The 22,059-nt window shown below is 44.8% G+C and overlaps 2 protein-coding genes and 1 non-coding gene across 5 annotated transcripts in view; all 3 read right to left on the bottom strand.

The window, feature by feature from the left end:
- Positions 1–1,077: 1,077 nt before the first annotated feature.
- Positions 1,078–5,783, bottom strand: HSPA8 (heat shock protein family A (Hsp70) member 8). Its single transcript, XM_033861883.2, has 9 exons — positions 5,657–5,783; positions 4,735–4,944; positions 4,258–4,463; positions 3,913–4,065; positions 3,270–3,825; positions 2,857–3,059; positions 2,398–2,596; positions 1,816–2,048; positions 1,078–1,510 (listed from the first exon to the last, which is right to left on the bottom strand). The coding sequence occupies exons 2-9, from the start codon at positions 4,937–4,939 to the stop codon at positions 1,313–1,315; spliced, it is 1,953 nt and encodes a 650-aa protein (XP_033717774.1). The 5' UTR covers positions 4,940–4,944; positions 5,657–5,783; the 3' UTR covers positions 1,078–1,312.
- LOC117313468 (small nucleolar RNA SNORD14) lies at positions 1,628–1,714 on the bottom strand. The gene has a single exon (XR_004527974.1). It is a non-coding gene; the product is annotated as a small nucleolar RNA SNORD14 (small nucleolar RNA).
- Positions 5,784–9,583: 3,800 nt separating the features above from the next.
- CLMP (CXADR like cell adhesion molecule) overlaps positions 9,584–22,059 on the bottom strand; it is a 90,154-nt gene continuing 77,678 nt past the window's right edge. For 2 of the 3 annotated variants that reach the window (XM_033861884.2, XM_073808049.1), the window contains 6 exons: positions 17,291–17,386; positions 14,763–14,964; positions 13,902–14,069; positions 13,308–13,430; positions 12,601–12,742; positions 9,584–12,007 (listed from right to left, as the gene is read on the bottom strand). In XM_033861884.2, coding sequence (XP_033717775.1) covers positions 11,707–12,007; positions 12,601–12,742; positions 13,308–13,430; positions 13,902–14,069; positions 14,763–14,964; positions 17,291–17,386 — 1,032 coding nt within the window. In that variant the 3' untranslated portion in view covers positions 9,584–11,706. The remainder of the gene's footprint in view (positions 12,008–12,600; positions 12,743–13,307; positions 13,431–13,901; positions 14,070–14,762; positions 14,965–17,290; positions 17,387–22,059) is intronic. The other variant, XM_019941738.3, reaches the window with a different exon arrangement.

The following is a 22,059-nucleotide window of genomic DNA, read 5'->3' as shown; positions in this document are numbered from 1 at the left end:
GAATTATAGCCTTTAGCTATACCCACTAACCTGAACAAGGGAGGGTCAACGCTAGGTAGTTATTGGGGAAACTCTTATGAAGCTCAACTGTCATCTGCATTATGCTAGTTGGGTCATCCAAGAACTGCTACAGAAAGGTGAAGGAAAGCTAAAGCAGAAACTAAGATTGGGTCATTCTGCTGAGAATGAACTGTGACCCAAGACATCCCACCATACCAAAACTGAGAATCTTCCCAAGTGACCACTAGGTGGCTGGTTGGCACTAAGCAGGCCCATCTCACACAAACATGACTTTACAGGATTCACTCAGGTGCAATACCTTCTGGCCTGTCAACTCAAGCTAACATACCAATGGCCCAACGAACAAAGAACCAATGAGAAGGCCTTTGCTCCTAAGCAAGCCTACCTAAAGACAGTCCAGTGTAATTAGGCTTGGTAAACACAATTGTTCTGCCTGAAGTTGCTGAGTTACGGTTGGCTATGATTTAAGATGAGATCAAAATTAGACAATTTCCTTAAAGTCTGTTTCAAAGGGGTCAAGGGACATAACTATGCCAACCTTACAGCTAGCTCCATTAATTCCCAGCCCTTAATACTCAGGTGAGAAAACAGAAAAGCCTCTGCCCACGGATTAAAGGATTTCAAATGGACACTACCTGAAGTTACCTGTGTATACCACATGTTATTACTTCTGACAGGATATTTCCTTGTCCTAATTTTGGCCTCAAATTTATCCTCTTTTGAACCCTCAGATGGTTTCAGGTATACCACATGGAATACTCAAAAATATCTGGGATGCCCCTTTCCAGTCTAACAAACACTGGAAAGCACGATGACCTGCAGTTCAAACTACACTAACACTTATGTAGACTTAGTACTAAATGAGCCTAGCTAGCAAAAGGTCTACACATTTTCCCATTTTTTATACCTTAATTTAAAAGGTTCAGGCAGTTGCCTAGACGTAACAATTTGTCATTGACAACCCAGATGCTGTTGTAATACTTATTAGGCCAGAAAGTTGTTCAACCCCCAAACCCGAACACTACCTTACTGCCCTTGTAAACAGAATCAAAACAATTTTATGGTGCCAATTTTAAATACAGTTTTATTTAAGACATTGCATTTTCCACTTACAATACAGTGCTTGTAAAGTGCAATGTTATTTGCTTTCCCTGTGCACACGTTCCATGTTCAAGTATCAAGAATGCCCAGTTTACTACAGCAGCTCAACTTTAAAACTGCCATGGAATTTGCTACAAATTTAGGTCCTTCAATGTTGTGTGGAACAATGCTAAACCTATGCTAAGCTGGCTTAATCAACCTCTTCAATGGTGGGCCCAGAGGAGGCACCACCAGACGGAGGAGCTCCACCACCAGGGAAGCCCCCGGGCATTCCTCCTGGCATTCCTCCTGGCATGCCTCCTGCGCTCTGGTACAGCTTGGTAATGATGGGGTTGCAGACTTTTTCCAGCTCCTTCTGCTGATGTTCAAATTCTTCCTTCTCTGCAGTCTGAGGAAAATAAAAATATTTTATTACAAGTTCTTCAAATAGAAGACTAAGCCTGATGTAATCAATCTGACACACTAGACACACAACAGCACATGGAGTTACGTTTAAGATCTTGGGTCACTCAGACATCCAAGGAAGGAAGTTGCCAACATCTGTAGTTCTGGTGGAAACCGCGAATGTTTTGAACCATTCTCATCATCGTGACCCTACAAATTTGTAAAACCCACCCACCCACCTAAGCTTTTGCTAAAGCCCTTTACACCCAACCCTGCACCCTTAAATCTTTGGCAACAGAAATTACAAACCTGGTTCTTATCAAGCCAGTTGATTATTTCATTACACTTATCAAGAATCTTCTGTTTGTCCTCATCATTAATCTTGCCTTGAAGTTTCTCATCCTCAACAGTAGCTTTCATGTTGAAAGCATAGGATTCAAGAGAATTCTTCGAAGACACCTTATCCCGCTGCTTCTCATCTTCAGCTTTATACTTCTCTGCTTCCTGAACCATGCGCTCAATGTCTTCCTTGCTCAAACGGCCTGTAAAATTAACCAACCTTTTAGGCAAGACAATCACCTGCAGTTCTGCACCATCATCCTGCAACTCCATTTAGCAGCTAAGTATGATCTCCGCTAAATGCCCTTGGAGTAGGAGTAGAAACACTTGGAAAATAAAACCATTATAAACCAAATTCTGCCTCTAAAAAGCAGGTTAAGAGTGCCACAGGGTACAGGGTGCCACAGAACAAGTCAGCATTTGATTCTTCAAATCAGGTATGGATGACAGATACACAAATTGATTCCCTCTACGAAGGAGTCAATCTCAATACTGGCCTGGGTGCTCAAGAGTGCGCACTTAGCACACTCACAAAATACTGCCCAAACTTACCCTTGTCATTAGTGATGGTAATCTTGTTCTCTTTTCCTGTGCTCTTATCCACAGCAGAGACATTGAGGATGCCATTGGCATCAATATCAAAAGTGACTTCAATCTGAGGAACACCACGGGGAGCAGGAGGTATGCCTGTGAGTTCAAACTTGCCAAGCAGGTTGTTATCCTTGGTCATGGCACGCTCACCTTCATAAACCTTGTTATGAAACAGAAATAAATTCAAAATTACAATAAAAACACAAAGACAAGAAAGAAAAATCACAAATATCTGTGCTACTTCAGATTTGTATTAGCTTGATTAGGAAAGACTGATCGCTCAGACATCCAAGGAAGGAACTGGCCAACACAGGATTTCTGGTGGAAACTACGAATGGTTTTGGAATCCATCATCACAGCGGAACAAGTCTTCCCCAGTTTTACAGGACCTCAAGTAATCTAGGCCACAGAGAAACATACCTGAATGAGTACACCAGGCTGGTTGTCCGAGTAGGTTGTGAAGGTCTGCGTCTGCTTGGTGGGAATGGTGGTGTTGCGCTTGATGAGGACAGTCATGACTCCACCAGCAGTTTCAATTCCAAGGGAAAGAGGAGTGACATCCAACAGCAGCAAGTCTTGAACATTTTCAGATTTGTCTCCAGATAAAATGGCTGCCTGGACAGCTATATGATTAAAAAAAAATTTAAATAAAGCACGGTACTACAATAACTCATTATGTAACTAACCATTCTCAATCACTCAGACATCCAACAGTTTTGCCATCATTAGCTACAGCTTTTGGTGGAAACCACAAATGTTTAAAAATCATTCATCAGTTAGCTAAGGCCTAACAGGCTGCCTGTTAAACTGTTTAACTAGAATAGAAAGATTACCTGCACCATAAGCAACAGCCTCATCAGGGTTGATGCTCTTATTCAGTTCTTTCCCGTTGAAAAAGTCTTGTAGAAGTTTCTGAATCTTGGGGATGCGGGTTGAACCACCCACCAGGACAATATCATGGATCTGAGACTTGTCTAGCTTGGCATCCCGAAGGGCTTTCTCCACAGGGTCTAGTGTGCCACGGAACAGGTCAGCATTCAGTTCTTCAAATCGGGCACGGGTAATTGAGGTATAGAAGTCGATTCCTTCATAGAGGGAATCAATCTCAATACTGGCCTGGGTGCTGGAAGAGAGAGTGCGCTTAGCACGCTCACAAGCAGTACGAAGGCGACGGACAGCCCTCTTGTTCTCACTGATGTCCTTCTTGTGCTTGCGCTTGAATTCTGCAATAAAATGGTTGACCATCCGGTTGTCAAAGTCTTCTCCACCTAAGTGGGTATCTCCAGCTGTAGATTTGACCTCAAAGATTCCATCCTCAATAGTGAGGATTGACACATCAAAAGTGCCACCACCTAAATCAAAGATCAGTACATTTCTTTCTGCTCCAACCTGCAATTACAACACAAATTATTCTCATATCTATTGTGGTGACTCAAACTAATCTCGAGTGACGCATACGTAAAACATGGTACTTACCTTTTTGTCTAAGCCATAGGCAATAGCAGCAGCAGTTGGCTCATTGATAATTCTAAGTACATTGAGCCCAGCAATAGTTCCAGCATCTTTGGTAGCCTGACGCTGAGAATCATTAAAGTAAGCGGGTACTGTGACAACAGCATTGGTAACAGTCTAGGAAAAAAAAGATTAAAACTTAACCACTATATCATCTACTTGGACACACAAAGATACATCCTCAAACAACGTTCTGGTTTTACCACCCATTTTGATACATTTATCTACTACTCACTCTTACACCGCCATTATCAGGACACCTGGTAATCCCCATCTATATCCTCCCCTGCAGTACTGTGCACTACTCACCTTCCCAAGATAGGCTTCTGCTATTTCCTTCATCTTTGTCAAAACCATGGATGACACCTCCTCTGGATAAAAACTTTTTGTCTCTCCCTTGTATTCTACTTGAACCTTAGGCCTGCCTGCATCATTCACCACCATGAAAGGCCAATGCTTCATATCAGACTGGACAACAGCATCATCAAATCTTCGTCCAATGAGGCGTTTGGCATCTGCAAAAAGTATCAATACAAACGTTACCTTGAATTTCATTACACTACACCTGTTCCAAGACCAGATGCCTATGGATTCAAATTCCGAATGACCAAGATGCCGCAAACCTTAAGCCTTAAAAGGATAATCACTGAAGTTCCCTACAGAAAACTTTTCCTATCCTTAGGGCTTTCGTGGCCGCCTCACATTTAACAACCTTCTGAGACAACTTCTCAGATTACACACTGCCGAAATCACTTAAATTCATACCATGAAGATTTGCTGGCTTACCAAAAACCGTGTTGGTGGGATTCATCGCAACTTGGTTCTTTGCAGCATCACCGATCAATCGTTCGGTATCAGTAAAGGCGACATAGCTTGGGGTAGTTCGGTTCCCCTGATCATTGGCAATTATTTCCACCTTTCCGTGCTGGAAGACACCCACACAAGAATAGGTGGTGCCAAGATCAATGCCAACTGCAGGTCCCTTAGACATGGTTGCTGGGAAGAGAAAAAAAGTCCATGGTTTGAAAGGCGGCTCAAGCACTTACAAAACGTTTACCAAGTCAACGCTACCAGATACGACCACTCCGCAAATTATGCTTAGAACCTCGCCCCAGAAACTGCTCTCGTTGGAAATAACCACGCGGGAAGGTCAGAGCAGGCATGCCGTGCTGCAGTAAGGTCGCCGTCCGAACCGCAGAGCCCGCCGCAGACGGAAGCACGCACCTACCAAGAGGGTCTGCGCCACACCTGAGCACGTGGTCCCATGCCCCGGGCTGAACCTTAGCCCTCCCCTCCCCCCCCGCGCCGTGCTCAACACAGCAAGCCCTGCAAGGGTCCGAAGCCCCCTCCCCCACTTTGGGCGCGTGCCAATTATGACTTCCTCCTTTAAGAAGAATGGGTCCTGAAACAAGGAAATAGGGCACGACAAGCTCTAAGGCGCCGGTTCCACGCCCCGCAAACAGGCGCGGCCTCTTCTCCCTCCGGGCGGCCCGACCTCCGCAGCCCACTCCTCCGTCCCGACTGCACCCCCAAGGAGGCTGCCTCCCCTCGGAAACAAAGGTCCCCAGCCGGGCAAAGGAATCGCCGCACGCACCCTGCCTGACACACTCAGAAGGCCCCCGGCCGCTGCAAACCCATGCAGCCTGAGGAGGGCGGTAGGCTCCCGAAGGGCCGCCAAAAGCCTTGGAAAACAGAAATCTTAACTTACCTGGAGCGCAGGCCCGGGTCCACTGGAGGAGTATACAGCAACCTACAGAGCTGCCGCCGCGTTCAACGAGACCGGTTTCCGTCCTCCGCCCCGTCTCTTATACCCTGCCTCAGAACCTTCCAGAAGGGGCCCGCCCCTGTCAGAGCCCATCACGGCTCTCTCGGCCAATGGGCGCGCGGCCACCTCCGCAAGCCCCAATGACGAACCCGGCTCTACCTTTCGGGCCTCCCCTCTCCCGCCCCAGCCCGCCCCGCCTAGCGATGACGCACTCACCGCAGCGTTCTGGAACTTTCATTCTCGCCCCCGCTGTCCGAAAGGCCCAGGGGAAAGGGAGGGTGGGGCCGACGGAGCCCGCGCGCGGGAGTCCTCAGTCACCCCGGGCGCGGGGGAAGGGCTCGTCTGCCTCTGCGCATGCGCCCCAGAAATCGCAGGCGGGAGGGACGAAGGAGGGGGAGGAAGAGGGGCGGGCCAACTTGGAACCAACCAATGACAGCAGCGCGATCGGCGATCTGGCTCCTGCGGAACCCCCGGAGCGAAGGCGCAGGGCCTGCAGGGAGGGGTCCGGCGCCTGCAGCCCTGGAGAGAAGGCGGAAGTGGAGCGAGGACAAGATGGCCGCGAAGGTGGCTGCGCCCCTCCCCCACCATCCTCTTTCCCCTACTCCCACCCCGGCCTTGTAGATGGTCTTCTAGGCCCTCCGGGATTCCACACACCCACATAGCCAGCGTGGCTCTGTCCTAGGACTGACCCCGAGCGACGGGGCCGAAGTTTCCGACCCCAGGGCGCTGCGAGGGTAACTTGCCCAGTGGCACCCAGATCTGGGGATGGAAGGAGCCGGCCGGCCGCCGCGGCGTCTCGCCTCTGCGCGGAATACGACAGGTTAGCCGGGCAGGCCCCCGGGACCCTCCGTTCATTGTGGTAGCTGGAGGCCGGCTGACCCCGACGCAGAGTGCGGAGAGGCCCAACTTCTCAACCTCCAGGGTCCCGATGCTGTGTCTGTATCCTTAGCGAAATAGATGGCTAAACTCGCTTCTTGGAGCCCGGATGCCTCCGTCACCCCCCCCCCCGCCAGCGCCCACCGAGAACAGACTCGGCTTCTTGGCTCGGCCCCTTCTCCACCCGCCCGGGCCCCCTCACTTCTCAGTTATTTGTTTTAAAACAAAGAAAAGCTAGGGAGCTCTTTCCTTGTAAGTGAACCGGGCGTAAGGAACCTGGGTTCCGGTAGCCCTGTGTCCTTGATTGAGACTTCCTGAACCTCTTACTTTCAGTAATTAGAGGTAATATCTTTACTGCCTTGACTTTCGGCAAAAACTAAGCGAGAAACCAGGCAGAAGCGCCTTGAGAATATTACTGAACGAGTGGAGTGCACGAAACAGTACCTAGACTTTCAAATTGCGGCGCATGATGCGGTGTTTGGGGCCTTGTCATTCTAAGCCTTTCTCAGCACGTTGAATGCTTTCTAGTGAGCGCTTTCAAACAGGCTGGGCAGGTAGTATTCCTATTGAGTAGATGAGTGGGCACAAATAGGTGAAAAGATTTTTTTTAAGACCACCTAGCAGAACTTTTAGTGGCGTGGCTGGAATTAGAAAGGTCTCCAGACCAAGCCAGTAAAACCTAGAGACAGATTCGAATATTGGATCAAAGGATGTCCTTTCTGTATTTGCCTTCTGGGGGAAAATGTGAGCTTGAGTCCTTGGAGGTATGTACCTAACTTCTCCCCACTTCCCAAGGAGTTCGTTTTATATGATGCTTTCACAGGGTACAAAGTGCTTTCATTTGTTATTTCATTTAATCATCAAAACGATTCTCTGAGAGAGAGATCATTCATTCCTGTGTTAGGAGAGAAATGAAGTTCAGAGATGTTATTTGTGGGAAGTTAAACATCTGGCTGAGCTACAGTAGAACCTAGCTCTGGATTCCAGAATCTTTGGTCTTTTTTTATTAGTAATTTCCTTCCTGAAAACACTGCCGAGAAAGATGTATACTTCTTGCAGTTTTCTTTAGCATCTGCAGACTTCTCTCCCCACCCAATTTATCGAGTACAATCTCTGAACCACACCCTACATTTTGCAGCTTTTTAAACTAACCTCTGAACTACCTACAAGATTTGAACCGGTGGAAAATAGAACGGGTGCCTAAATCCACGGGTTTGGGGTATCCCACCTAGTAGCAGTGATTACAGAAAGCTGAACAGATAACCTTCCCTTCTGGTCATTTTCAAAACGTGTTCTAGGATTTGAACTATCTTCTTATCGACTAGAATGAGAGTTTATGTGTTATGTATAAAGTTCAGATAATGATAAATGTCCTGTCTCCACCTCTTTAAATGCACAGGGTTTCAAACCCACTCAGGATCTAAAGTTAAAGTTTGGGTGCCTGGGGCTCCAGTCTGAGACCTAGAGTTTCTGACTAGGGAAGAGGGTCATGATTAACATTTTTTGAGTGCTTGTCACAGGCCAAGCACTGTTCTAAGTGCTTTGCATATTATTACCTCATTTAATTCTGTGAAATTTTTTTCAGATTTATTTAAATCTCATAGATTTATTTAAATCTCTCTGAAAAGTGTTTACTTTTCAGATTTCTTTGAACCCCTTAGTGTGTACTTTTTTACTGGCACTTCACCTTGATATAAAATACTGGCTTAGTAAATATTTGTTATTTTGATAAAGTCCTTAAGGTCGGAAACGGTCATGAACTTTGTCGTCACTTGGTTTGTCCAGGACTACTTAGTATCTCGCCTTGTGAGAAAAAAGTGCTTGGTATATTTGTGACTGGAATCAATAAATAATAGATCATATTCAGTCTGAGTTCTTCTGTTCTTCAGTTGGCTGCAAGCTAATAAATAAATTTCCAATGCAGGTTATATGAGCTTCAGCCTCTCCTACAGTATCACCTTTACTTATTTATTTTTAAATTGCCGACACAGATGCACCTGTAATAAATACTTGTTTTTTGTGATCAAACACAGTCCCATTTACAAGGCAACTTAGAAGTTAAAATTGAAATATAAACAGCTTAACACGAGAAATGAAGCAGAATTATATATGTCTTTTTCGCAACGGCAGTTTTGAAATTGTTCTTATACAGGGTAACAACAAAGGCATCACTTCATTCTTTTACAGTTCTAAGTTTAGTGTGTGCATTTTATTGAAATGGTTATTTTCTAAACATCCGCATCATTCCATCTGTATCTTCTTCCTACACTTTTTCTTCCACCATCTATTTTATCCTTTTTTGTTTCATATTAAAGAATCAAATTTGTTTGACTTGCAAGGTTAATGGAATATGGTTTGAAACCAGTAGTGGCTCAAACTTTATCTTAAACCCAGAGCCTGTCATATCTGAACCCAAAAGCCTGACTGAAAGAGAAGCACACTATCACTAAGACTTCAGCACCTTATCTCTCAGAATCTTCAATTCTTGGACTTTCTCAGATTTCAGGTAATAATTTGTTTTGTGACATTTTTTGTAGATATCCAGTATGAATGGACTTCCAAAATAATATGGATATTCAACTGGTATTTTAGTCTTCTAATAACTAACCTGTTTAAATAATCAAAACCTTTTCACGCAAAGGGGACTGATTCCTGCTTGCAGAGGCATAGACAGGAAACCTTAGGTTCAAAGGTAATAAATAATGATAAGAGCAAATTCCTAGTGATGGTAGAGCTGCAGCTGCCACAGCATACTCATTTGGCTTAAGTGCTCTAGGAATGAGAATTCTCAGAATTACAGAGCAGATGTGTTATGTTGCCTGGACACCACACTACCAGAAGAATAAGGAAGTGGAGTAAGGAGTTTATGTCTTACAATGAGGCAGTGTTAGTATAAGAAGCATTCCAAATGTGCTAGCCCTCTTAAACTAATGGCAGGCATTTTTTACATTACTTCCTCAATGTCTCTTATGTCCCAACTTTTTTTGGGGGGGGGGGTGGGGGGCCGGGGGCCATGCCGCGTGGCTTGCGGGATCTTAGTTTCATGACCAGAGATTGAACCCATGCCCTCAGCAGGGAAAGCATGATGTCCTAACCACTGGACTAACAGGGAATTACCCCCAATTTTTTTTAGAGGAAGACAAAACTCAAGATGAAACTTTCACTCAAGGATAAAACCCTATTTCTTAAAGGATTTTGGAAGGAAATGCATTTGTACTATGTGAGAATTAGATGTAAAAATGAAAATCAGAAATAGGACAAAATCCCAGATCAACTTTTTCCCTTTAAGCGCCTGATTCCCATTTTAGGAACAGGGCTTTTATCACCACATTCAGCACTACTTTTTCTTTCCTATAGCCTGCTGCCTTTTTTTTTAAAGACTTTATTTTATTTTTATTTGTCTATTTATTTGTTTATTTTTACTTTTGCAGGGCCTTAGTTCCCTGACCAGGGCTTGAACCCTCACCCTCGGCAGTGAAAGCGCAGAGTCCTAACCACTGGCCTGCCAGGGAATTCCATGTCCTTTTAATAATAAAAAATATTTTGCTCTACCACTGGTGATCTGTTGACACTTGCTTCAGAGTCTTTGAAGGGCTATTTCAGGTTTAGCATTCTTGCCATAGGATGAATTTGACTAGCAGAGTCATGAAAACTATTAAAAAGGCAAGTTGTATTGGAGGCTGCTTTCTTTTAATTTCTCAGACACCTGTCTTCTCCCATGTGTCAGCTCTTCTGGGAGCTATCCTGGTAAATCATTTCTGCTAATTCTTTCCAAGATGCCAACAGTATTTAACAGGCACTAACCTAGATCCCTCCTGCCACCCACTAGTTATCCTCACCATCTCTTCCCTAAATGTTAATATCCTATCCTTCCAGCCCAGAGCTAGGCTTCCTGAGAGGCTAAACTGGGAAAACACTGAATTTCTCTCTGTCTCCACCTCTCAGGAGGGAATGGTATGATGTCCATGCAGTGCCATCAGGAAAGGCGGTCAGTCCCTGAACTTTTTGATAATTTAAGGCCTAGAATCAACAAAAGTCCCAGGTTCACATCTTTCTCCGAAAATGAAAGCAATGGAGGAAGCTCCAAGTTTGGTGCAATGCTGAACTTCTGATGACACTCCTTGACATATTAAGAGAAAGCTGACCTAGTCTCCCTTTTTAGTCTAGTCAGTCTTGAAATCCTGATTTCATATGTTCACTGAAAGAAGAGACTGTGGTTGGATGATCTTCCAGCATTCTGAAAAGATCTCTTTCTCTAGAAGACTTCTTTCTAAGGAGATTGTTAAACGACACCTAATGATTGTTTTCTTGCTCCAGAGATATCTAGCAGGGAAGTCCTTAGAGACATCCAATTTGAGGGAAAATCCACAATTATTCCAGCATTATATTTCTGATATTTGTCAGTGGCCCTCTGAACATCAAGATGGAAAGCTTTTCACAGTCCCTTGTTACACATTTTGGACTCCCTTTTTTTTTAGTTCAATATAAGTAGGAAGATTACTAGTGAACAGAGTGGGAAAATCTCAGTCATTCTCCATCTCCCACTATTTCTCAACTCCTCTTGAAATTAATATCCAAACTTTCTGGTAAATAAAGTCAGGTCAGGATGGAAGAGACTTGTTTCCTTTTTTGGAGTTTTTCATGGTGCAGATAGGTGTGATATAAGGCTGTGGGTTCTGCTTGACTCTGAATAATCATAGCAATCCAGTAGGTTTGCAGAAATGCATAGAAAATTTATGAACAACACCTCATTTCTTAACAGTGGTGAGTCAAAGTGTTGACACAAAACAGCCCAAGTGAGGAATTCTAAGTGTGTTCACTTCCCGTCTCCCCAGCCTTTCTCACCACAGGTCCTGGTCCCCAAATGCACAGATTTGGCCCCCGCTCTGTTCTAAAGGCACAGTGAGATGCCTTTTTGGAGACCATCAGCTTACATCCTTTTCCTTGTTTGCTGTCATATGAGGAAAGTGCTCATTTGAATCTCTCCCATGCAATGGTCACTGCTACTTAAATGACCTCTCGTTTGGTCCGAGGCGGTTGTGTGGCTGGTGACTGGGCGTCAATGACGAGAAGAGTCCTGACTCCTGGGAAAGGATGGGAGTCAAGTCCGCTCGAACTCAGACAGTTTGGAAGGCTCTGCTCTGGCTGGGGATCGTGCCAGGAGTGCTCTCTGCTTTGGTCAGGGTAGCGTGGTGGACTTTCTTTGGTTCAGACCCTCTTGCCTCCGGCCCCACAGGACCGTAGGTGTGGGTAGCCAGCCCTGGCCGGGGCGCCGCTTCCGAGGACGGTGTCCGCTGGCTGCGGGAGCCGCTGTTAGCCGTGGAGCGCGTGGAGGAGGAGCCCGAGCGTGAGCTCCGAGAGCCCGAGGAGGAGGAGCTGGGTTTCACAAGGCGGGCTTTCGGGGCTTCGGCATCTTCTCTGAAGAGGAAAAAGAGCAAAGATAGATTTTAGGGCCACAGGACTGCGAAAGCTTCCGCTGTGCTGCTGCTTTCTGAGGTTGCCCGATCAGCTCCTCAAGGCGGAAACCTCGAGCTACCACGTAGGGAAACAGGGACTCCCCCTGCGTCCTGCGCCCTTCCGGCGGGCTTGGGCGGGTGTGCGGCCCCTTGGCCGCGAGGTCCACCCTGTTACTCTGGGGGAATGGGCACTCCCTACTGGATGTCTAGACAGCAGTCCCCTTGACTGGGAGTTTGTCTGCAGAAGCCCTTTCATGGCCCGTAGGCTAGGCCCATTCTCTATTGCATGGCCTTTACAAGTGGAAGGCAATGAGAAGGAACGCAGAGTTTAGCTATTACGTCCCTGTTGCATCCCTGTTGCGGATAGTTTCACAAGAAAGCCAAGGTAAACCAGTCCTCCTGCCCCTAGGCTGGAGCTCCTTACCCACCAGAATAATCCTTTTAACAGATTTAAGGTTAAGAGGAAATGGGACATTTTTGTTGTCACTAGGGAGCTGGGGAGCTGGCGGTAGAAAGGCAGCCTAGGTGAGGAAGGGGATTTTGCGGGAGGTTTACCGGATTTCATTCGGTCTCTCTTCCTCCTCGTATCTCTCTTTGTCTTTCCGTCGGATTAGCAGCCACACCAGGAGGAAAATCAGCAGGGCTCCAGCCACCATACCTGTCACCGCTCCTGCAATCATGCCGATGCTTTGTACATCTGTTTTCTCAGAAACAAAAGCAAAAGTAAAACCAAGCATAAGCTAAGCAACACATAGACTTAAAAAACATAAGCTCTGGACAAGATGAGTATTTCCAGATCTTTGTATCTATCTTCCTGAGTTCCCCATATACCCTTTCTTGGTGTATGACTGTCCCTCTTGATATTGAAGGGGAGCAGAATACGACACCCCAAAATATGCCTCGTTGACATTAGGATTATTTTTAGCTGATTATTTTTGAGAAACAGCAGACACAAGAGAAGCTCTGAAAACAGAGTAGAAGTTACCCTTTGTAAGGGTATATCTATAAAGGAAACCTCCATTTGGTTTTGGTCCCCTCCTGGATATAATAAATTTCTTCAGGGGGCTGGAAAATTCACACATACTATAAATACAGAGTTAGCTACAACTGTTGAACAGTCCTTGGTAACTACTGAATTTATTTCAGTGATAGCCATGTTCTTCTGTAGATAAAGATGTTGACCTTACTCTTACTTGTGATTAAAAACATTTTACGCTGAACCACTGCAGAGACAAAACCAAACCAACCCTTTGCGTACTTACACTGAACAGTCACTCGCACCACACAGCTCTCCTTCCCGGCCTCATTGCCCGCTGTGCACTGGTAGAGCCCAGAGGAGGACATGGTGAGATTCTGCAGCAGGACGCGTCCAGGGTGGTTGTAGTCTACACAAGCAGAAAGATGACTGTAATCCCCTAGTGACAAGGTCTATATTTATCGTTTATTATGTCACTGACCTAAGATTCTATCAATATAATACGGTTTGGTAAGGATGAGGTGAGAGAATCGATCCCTTTTTGGAATGTGGGAAGAAAGGTGAACGTTCCTTTAAACTGCAGTGCATCCTCAAAAGTTACAAAAGATTCTGAACATTTAAGGGATACTAAACACAATAATTAGATATAATGAATTTATAGAGTACATTTATTCCTAATCTCCTTACCACTTTTATTTTTGCCATTTGAGGAAAGAAAAGACAGATTTTTCTGTCCCCGTTAGGGATGAAAAATGGAAGTTCAAAGAGGTCCAGCAGTGTGTTCAAAGTCACCTTGTGAGTTGCTGACAAAACCAGATTTAGAATTCATGGAGAGAGTACTGTCCTGCTATCTCAATAGACCGGTAGAAAGATGACTTACCAATCCTAGATTTGGGAGGCAAACGTTCATCCTCTCCCTCCTTCTCCCGGATTCGCTGCCAGTAATACACAATGGGCTTTGTGCCAGAGGATGACTCACACTGTAAAGTCAGGTCACTTCCTTCTGTCAGCTCTCCTTCCAATTCACACTTGGGTTTTGATGGTCTCACTGGCAAAAAAAAAAAAAAAAAAAAAGATCCCCAAACACCCGATTCAGTGGAAGAACTACATCCTGTTGACTTGTTTTTCCACCCACATGGTCAACTTTTGAGTGTGGATTCAATAGTACTTTGTTACCTCGCCATGCTTTACACCACTCTCCAAAATACACCCACTTCCATCCCCTGCACACATATACACCCAACTCCAGCTGTTTCCAGTGGTGCTGTTGTAACTTTTAGAGGCTGCCTCAGAAACTCTCTCATCACTTCTCAAAGAAGAGAAACTTTTATAATTGGAAATTTTAGGAAAGTTGAGTGTGATTTTACTAATACTGAAACAGGGACAGAAGTTCATTAACTTGTAAGCAATTAAGAACTTAGTAGTTCTTGCTATCACAAAACAGAGAAATGGACTTGAAGCAGATCTGAGAGATTTGTTAAGTATGAGGATACTATTTAAACATTAGAGGATATTTAAATTTTGTAATGGGCTACCGTGGAAAACTGTGATTATTTTTTCTTCTTTCATTACGACTAAAATACAAAACATACACACTTCTTCCCAGGGAACTGGACTAGGTGACGTCTGTATAATACGAAGGATTGAACAAGAAGTTTTGTAACAGTGTGACACATTTGCCTATCCGTCACCAAGACCTTATTAATAAGATGTAGGCATTTACGAGGGCACTCTGTCTTACCTAAGACTTTTAAGATGACGTGGCTCCACACATAGCGCCCTGAGTTCTTCACCTTGCAGGTGTACCGGCCCTCATCGCTGGGCTTCAGAGGCTCAATCTGCAGGGAAGCATCTCCTGCCAGGAAATTGGAAGCAAAGGCCACTCGGCCCTTCTGCTCCTCAGTCAAGTTATTGTAAACATGACGACTGGAGTAAGTGATCACCTGTGGGACAGACGGAGGCAGACTCAAGTTGTGTGGCACTCAGTCTTGCCCTCTAGCTGAGGTCAAGGTGAAGAAAGGATGGGAATTCCTGGTGGTCCAGTGGTTGGGGCTCTGTGCTTCCACTGCAGGGGGCCCGGGTTCATTGGGGAACTAAGATCCTGCATGCAGGCACGCGGTGCGGCCAAAAAAAAAAAAAAGACGAGGAAAGGAAAGGAAATGGAACAAAGCAGTCAAGCCTGGGGGTGATTCTAAGAGTCCAAGAGATCTCTGTTCTAAACAAACCTAAATACACTATGTTTGTCTAGGCCTTCCTTTTTCTAAGAATACGAACACCTCATATTTGTGTAGCATTTTAACCATAAAGTAGTAATTGTTGCATTAAATGCTCAGAACTTTTCTATTTTACAGGTAAGGAATTTTATTTTTATTTAAAAATTTTTTATATGTGTATTTTTTTATTGAAGTATAGTTGATTTAGAAGATCATGTTAGTTTCAGGTGCACAGCACAGCAATTCAGTGATATATATATGTGTGTGTGTGTGTGTGTGTGTGTGTATATACACATATATATACACATATATATACACATATATACATATATGTGTATACATATACACACATATGCATATATACATACACATATATACACATACATAATACATACATACATGCACATATACATATATGCATATATACACATATATAGATATATACATAATATATACATACACATATATACACATATACACATACATACACATAATATATACACATACACACATATACATACATACACATATATATACATATATACATACATATATATACATATATATATAAAATCTTTTTCAGATTCTCTTCCCTTATAGGTTATTACAAAATAGAGTATAGTTCCCTGTGTTATAAGGAATTTTAAATTTGAGTTACAGACTCAAGTTCTCACAGCTGAGTCCAGGAAAGAAGTAAATGCACAGAACGGTCCCCAGAGTTGACTCTGAGGGGAATTGAGAGAGTGGAGGCTAAGGAGGGGAGAAGACTTACCTTTCCCCTGCATACCTTCCTCACTTTTGCATTTCCTACCACTTGCACATGATCTGGTCAGAGTACATACACTCCTTGTGTTAAGTGCTTTTACATCTAGTTTATTTCTCACAGTTTTTCCAAGTAGGCGTTATCTATCCCCATTTCACAGGCACATAGCAGAACCAGGATTTGAACACGGCAGTCTAAAGCCATCCAGTTCATTGTTTTGCTTACCACAGTTACCTCTCCTTGTCCCACCTGCACTCATTTCGCTGCTCAGAAACTGCTGTTCCAGAAAGTTTGGAAATGAAGGAGAAAATGTGAAATGAAAAAATGTGTTTTGTTTTTACAAAAGTTTCGAGCCCAGCTGAAGTTAAGGAGTAGAAGTTTATGGTTAAAATCTAGGTTTGATACTGAGGGATTCATCGTTGGCTTTCCTTCTTTGTCTGGCTTCGCTGTGAAGTAGTAACTTAGGTGGGAAAACATTGTGTCCTTTCCTTCCATAAAATACACGTGAGCTTCATGTCTTTGTTTTCCCTGATAGGGGGACCAAACTTCAGATTTCCCCAACAGGAAAAAACAATCATGATTTTTACTGGATTTTCATCTGCCTGCAACACCACCTCTAGTTCTTGAACCTTTTCCTGGTTCTCTTAGTCCATCACCTCCTGGTAATCATGAAAACCATGCTGATCTTGTCTACCAAGACCTCAAGCCATATAACTTCAGTTCTGTACTCCCCGCCACTTAGCAATCATATTCCTAAAATTACTTGATTTAAACATCAGCAAACATTTATGGAATGACTGCTCCCCATCAGGTCAGGAGGAGGCTATACAGATGAAGTAAAACCCCCTTCTTATCATCAAGTAATTTATAATCTAGCAGGATTAACAAGGAGAGAAATGTAAACATAGAAAAAGGAATGACTAACTTGAAAGAGTATCAAGAGACAATGTCCCAGAAGAGTTGGTGGCATTTGAGTTAGGCTTTGAAAGATGAGTAGACTAAATAAGAGATTAGAGAGGCAGGGAGAAGCCTGCTGGAGGGGGCATGCCAGATACACAGAACAGCACTAAAAAAAGGCCGCAAGCATATGGGAATCCCCCAAGCACATTTCTGGCTGCAGCTGTTCCAAATTGTTTCACTCTACTTTAAGCCCTTAACCCTACTGTCAATCACGTGATGCTCTGCAGCACAGGAAATGCTTTCCTGAAAAGATACGAAGCCATCCAATAAAATGGCCATAAATGCTGTCACCATTGTATCAAAACTTTTCAGTATCATCCATTTTGCCCTTACCACCTCTCTGAAAAAAAGTGCTTTCTCCTTTTTCTGCATGTTCTTTTTCTTCAGCAAATGTTTATTGAACGCATCTGCCGGGTGCTTTGCTGGGCACTGGAAAACAAGCAGGAAGAAGACACAGTTCCTACCCTGGGGCCTCACAGTTTTGTGGGGGAAAAAAATGGGGGAGCAGCAAGTAAGAAAATTAAGGTAAACACTGTAATCGATAATACACTTAAAACGTTTTCAGTATTCAATTTTGTCCCCTCACTTCAACCAACACCACAGTTGTGATAATTCTGACATCTTTGTCACTATCGCCAACATATTTTTGAGCTCCAGTTTTATATTTCCAGCTACCTTGCCCCTACAGATGTCTGTCTTCTCCAGTCTACCTTACATAATAATGTAAGTTAATGCCAAGTTAATATTAATGTAAAACTCATGCTAGCTCTTTCCCAGATCAAAAGCCTTTCATGGCTCCGCGCCACCTCTGAATGATGACCAGATTCAGACCAGGGCCATCAAAATGATCTCTGCATTACCTTCCCAACCTCGTTTCCTATTTAGTCCCCCTCACATTCTTGAGTGTAGTCACGGTACATTTCCCTTGCTTTCATGTGAGGTGCGCTTTCTTTATGCTCACATGCCTTTGCCCACTGCACTTTTCCACTTAGAAACTCCCCTTTCTCCATCTCTCCACATAAAGAATCCCTGTTCATTCTTTTAAACCCCAAATCAATGTTAATTCCTTATGAAACCTTCCCTGATAGGACACTCAGACTAAGAATGCTGTCATCCATAGCATGTCTTGGCACCATTTTTTTTTTTTTTTTTTTTGCGGTACGCGGGCCTCTCACTGTTGTGGCCTCTCCCGTTGCGGAGCACAGGCTCTGGACGCGCAGGCCCAGCGGCCATGGCTCAGGGGCCCAGCCGCTCCGCGGTACGTGGGATCCTCCCGGACCGGGGCACGAACCCGCGTCCCCTGCATCGGCAGGTGGACTCTCAACCACTGCGCCACCAGGGAAGCCCCCTTGGCAGCACTTTTATGTGAGGAGAAAGTGTGAAAGACAAGACATTGGGCAGACAGGTTGCTGGATCCTCTTTCTATAATTCTGGGCATTGTCTGGGAGATCCTTCAGGCCACTGTGATTTTATGTATGTCTGTTGCCATCGACTGTCTTTGGCTAGGCAATTTTGCAACCCGGCAATCGTTTATTTAATAAACACTAATTGAAAACATACTCTACACTTGGCACTGTTCTAGAGATGATAACAATACAGGGAAATGAATTTTATAAGTGTTGTCAGGGACCAGGACATGCCACCCCCAAACATGCCACTTTGCATATGCATAAGGATAAGTTTCAGCGGAAGTCACTTGAGCTCCTGAAATCCCTTCTCTGCCCAAAAGCAGAGCCTCGCCAAAGAATTTGTGTCCATAAATCCCCTTTCCCAGGGCAACTCTAACCTTCCCTTCTGGGAGATCAGAAGTGGGCCTCACACCCAGACATTGTCACAAACTACCACATCTCCCATCTATCCTTCTAAGGGCCCATTTATCTTTCCAAAAGGTCATTTGCTTTACCATAGGTGCCCTTTCCACCCCTCCCTTCCCACACTAAATTAGGTATCCTCTAACCACCTCTTTGAGTTACTCATTGCTGGGTACTCCCAGGTGTTACTTACACAATGCATGGGTTAATAAAACGTTTGCTTTTTTTCTTATTAACCTGTCTTTTGTCAATCTAACTGACAGTGCCCCAGCCTGAACACCTAGGAGGGTAGAGGAAAAAAATATATTTTTTTCCTCCCTTACAGTTTTAAAGAACAACTTTTTTTAAAAAAAAGGTGAAATCGCGACTCTTATATACGTAGAAAATAAACACGTATCAAAGATTTTACTTAACTCGTTAATTAATGATGGAACCAGAAAGCTGTTACCACAGGTTCACAGGAGAATTGGACTAAAGAGTTTATATTCTCCTTTGGACAAAAATTCATTTGCATCTCTATGAACAGGAACCATTTCCATCCTATGGATAGGAAGCTTGGCATCACCATCAGCATTCCCCAAGTTAACTTCCATTTCTGCAGAAGTTAATACGTGAGGAAAATTAGACCCTAATCCATCGCCAGGAAACTTGGACTCTAAGCATAAAGCTGATGTTCAGGCGGCACCTCCCTACGGTGTATTGCAGGGAAGGGCCAAGTCTTCAGGCTCGGGTATGGAGAAAGCCACTTTGGTATGACAATGAGGGGAATTAGATCCCTTGAAGGCTGTTTCCCCTGCGTTCCCGCTCCCCTACAGCTGCCTCCCTTAGGGTGTGGTCTCCAGGTTCAACTCGCTGAGTCTTTACATTAGAGAACCTGAAAGGCTACTGGGAACAGCACTATGGGGGTGTCTCCTTCTTACTGGGATGAGGGTGGAGGGGGAATTGGGGCAGCTTCGCTAGGACAGCACCATCAGGCTGCTCCCTAAGACTAAGGTGAACTCTTCAAAGACATCTTAAAGCAAGTTGGGGGAGTCCCCTAACCACGTGGTCCAGTGGTTAGGACTCTGTGCTTCACTGCAGGGGGCACGGGTTTGATCCCTGGACAGGGAACTAAGATCCCACATGCCATGTGGCACGGCCAAAAAAATAAAACAAATTGGCAAGCATGGCCAGTTAGAGAATATTTAGGAGAGCGAAGAGAGGGTAGGAGGGAGAGTCATCCATAGGTAAGGCTGGACATGTGACCAAAGGCTGGACTTGAATCTTAAGCTGAAGAGATCCAAGATGACAGTCATTCATTCAACACATTTTGAGCCTCCACTGTGCCAGCACCTTTTTAGGCACTGGGGAAATATCAGGGAACTCAACATGTAAAAATATGAGAAGCATATATTCTAGTGATGGAAAACAGACATAGAAGAACATTACATGGGAGACCCGACAGCGTGAAATACTATGAAAATACAGAGCGGGGGAGGGGGTTGTGGGCCAGGAAGACAGACTGCAATTTAAATAAGGTCATCAAGGTAGACCTCACTGGAAGGTGAAATTAGAGCACACAGTTGAAGGAGACACAGACTTAGCCTTGGAGTTATCTCGGGGCAGAGAGGCCTAGGCAGAGGAAAGAGCCAGTGCAAAGGCCCTCAGGTGGGAGGGCGCCTGGCATGTTTGAGGAACAGCAGGGAGGCCAGGTAGCTGGAGGACAGTAGATGGAGTCAGGCACTGGGGCCTCATCATGTAGGGCCTCATGGGCCACTGTAAAGATGGCTTTTACTCTGAGGGAAATGGGGGGCCACTAGAGGGCTCTGAGCAGAGGAGTATCAAGACCGATTAATGTTTTGAGAATAGGCTGTAGGAGGTCAAGGGTGGATACAGGAAAACCAGTCAGGAGGCTACTGTAGTGAAGATCCAGGCAAGAGATATGCTGCCTGGAAGGGAAGCAATGGAAGTGATAAGTCATCAGATTCTGAATGGACTTTGAGATAGAACCTACTAGATTTCCCAATAGACTGACTGAGCAACTTATTGAAATGTTTGTGGCATGAGAGTGTGAACTAAAATTCGTATTTATGGCAAGACAAGAACGATTTAAACATAAAGATTCTTCTTTGCCCTTTGCCCCCACCCCCCACCCCGCTCCGCATCGTGTGTCTGCATTTTGCATTGACCACACCCCCCATCAGCAGGAATGCCTGCTCAGCTGTAAAAAGCAATTCTCCTAGCCTCAGCAAGACCGCTCCTTAGAGATAATATTCCTTCTTGATCTTATAAAGGGTCACATGACCCACCACGATGGTGCTTAAATCTGAATTATGTAACCTGTCGATCATATGTCATTTAATGTACAGCCCTCTGGCTCAAAAAACGTATATAGGGCTTCCCTGGTGGCATAGTGGTTAAGAATCCGCCTGCCAATGCAGGGGACGTGGGTTCGAGCCCTGGTCCGGGAGGATCCCACATGCTGCGGAGCAACTAAGCCTGTGCGCCACAACTACTGAGCCTGTGCTCTAGAGCCCGCGAGCCACAACTACTGAGCCCGTGTGCCACAACTACTGAAGCCCGCGTGTCTAGAGGCCGTGCTCCGCAACAAGAGAAGCCAGCGCAATGAGAAGCCCGTGCACCACAAGGAAGAGTAGCCTCCGCTCGCCGCAACTAGAGGAAGCCCGTGTGCAGCAACGAAGACCCAACGCAGGCAAAAAATAAATAAAAATAAAATAAATAAATACATAAAAAACATTATAAAATGTGTCTTGACTTCTAAGGGGCAGAACAGTTCTCAGAGCTTTCTGAGATGCTCTTCCTGGGTTACAATCCTCAAACTGGGCTCAAATAAAATTATCCAATTCTTTCTTAGATTGACGGATTAATTTTTCATCGACAAGAGAAAGAGGAGTCCAGGACTACTCCCAGGTTTTTGGCATGAGTCCATGCAGGGAGAGAACTGCCCTCGACCAAGAGAGGGAAGACTGCACAGAGCAGGTTTGGGGTCAGAGCATGAGGAGTGGGGAGGGGTCAGGAGTTTAGTTTTGGACTTACTCCATTTGAGGTACCTGCTGGACACCCAAAGGAGGTGTGGAGTAAGCAGCTGCATACTTGTGAGTCTTCTGTGCCGGGGTGAGGCCTGGACTGGAAATAGGCATGTAGGAATTACAAGCATGTGGTTGGTGTTTAAAGCCAGGAGGCTGGGTAGGATCGCTGAAAGCATGAATAAGAGACCAGGAACACAGAAGGGAGAATGAGGCTATTCATATAGTGGATATGGAAACACAAGAACGAGAACTCCAGTAAAAT

Source organism: Tursiops truncatus, chromosome 8 (assembly GCF_011762595.2).
Source record: "Tursiops truncatus isolate mTurTru1 chromosome 8, mTurTru1.mat.Y, whole genome shotgun sequence".
NCBI classification, from domain to species: domain Eukaryota; kingdom Metazoa; phylum Chordata; class Mammalia; order Artiodactyla; family Delphinidae; genus Tursiops; species Tursiops truncatus.
This window is presented reverse-complemented; position numbering and strand designations above follow the sequence as displayed.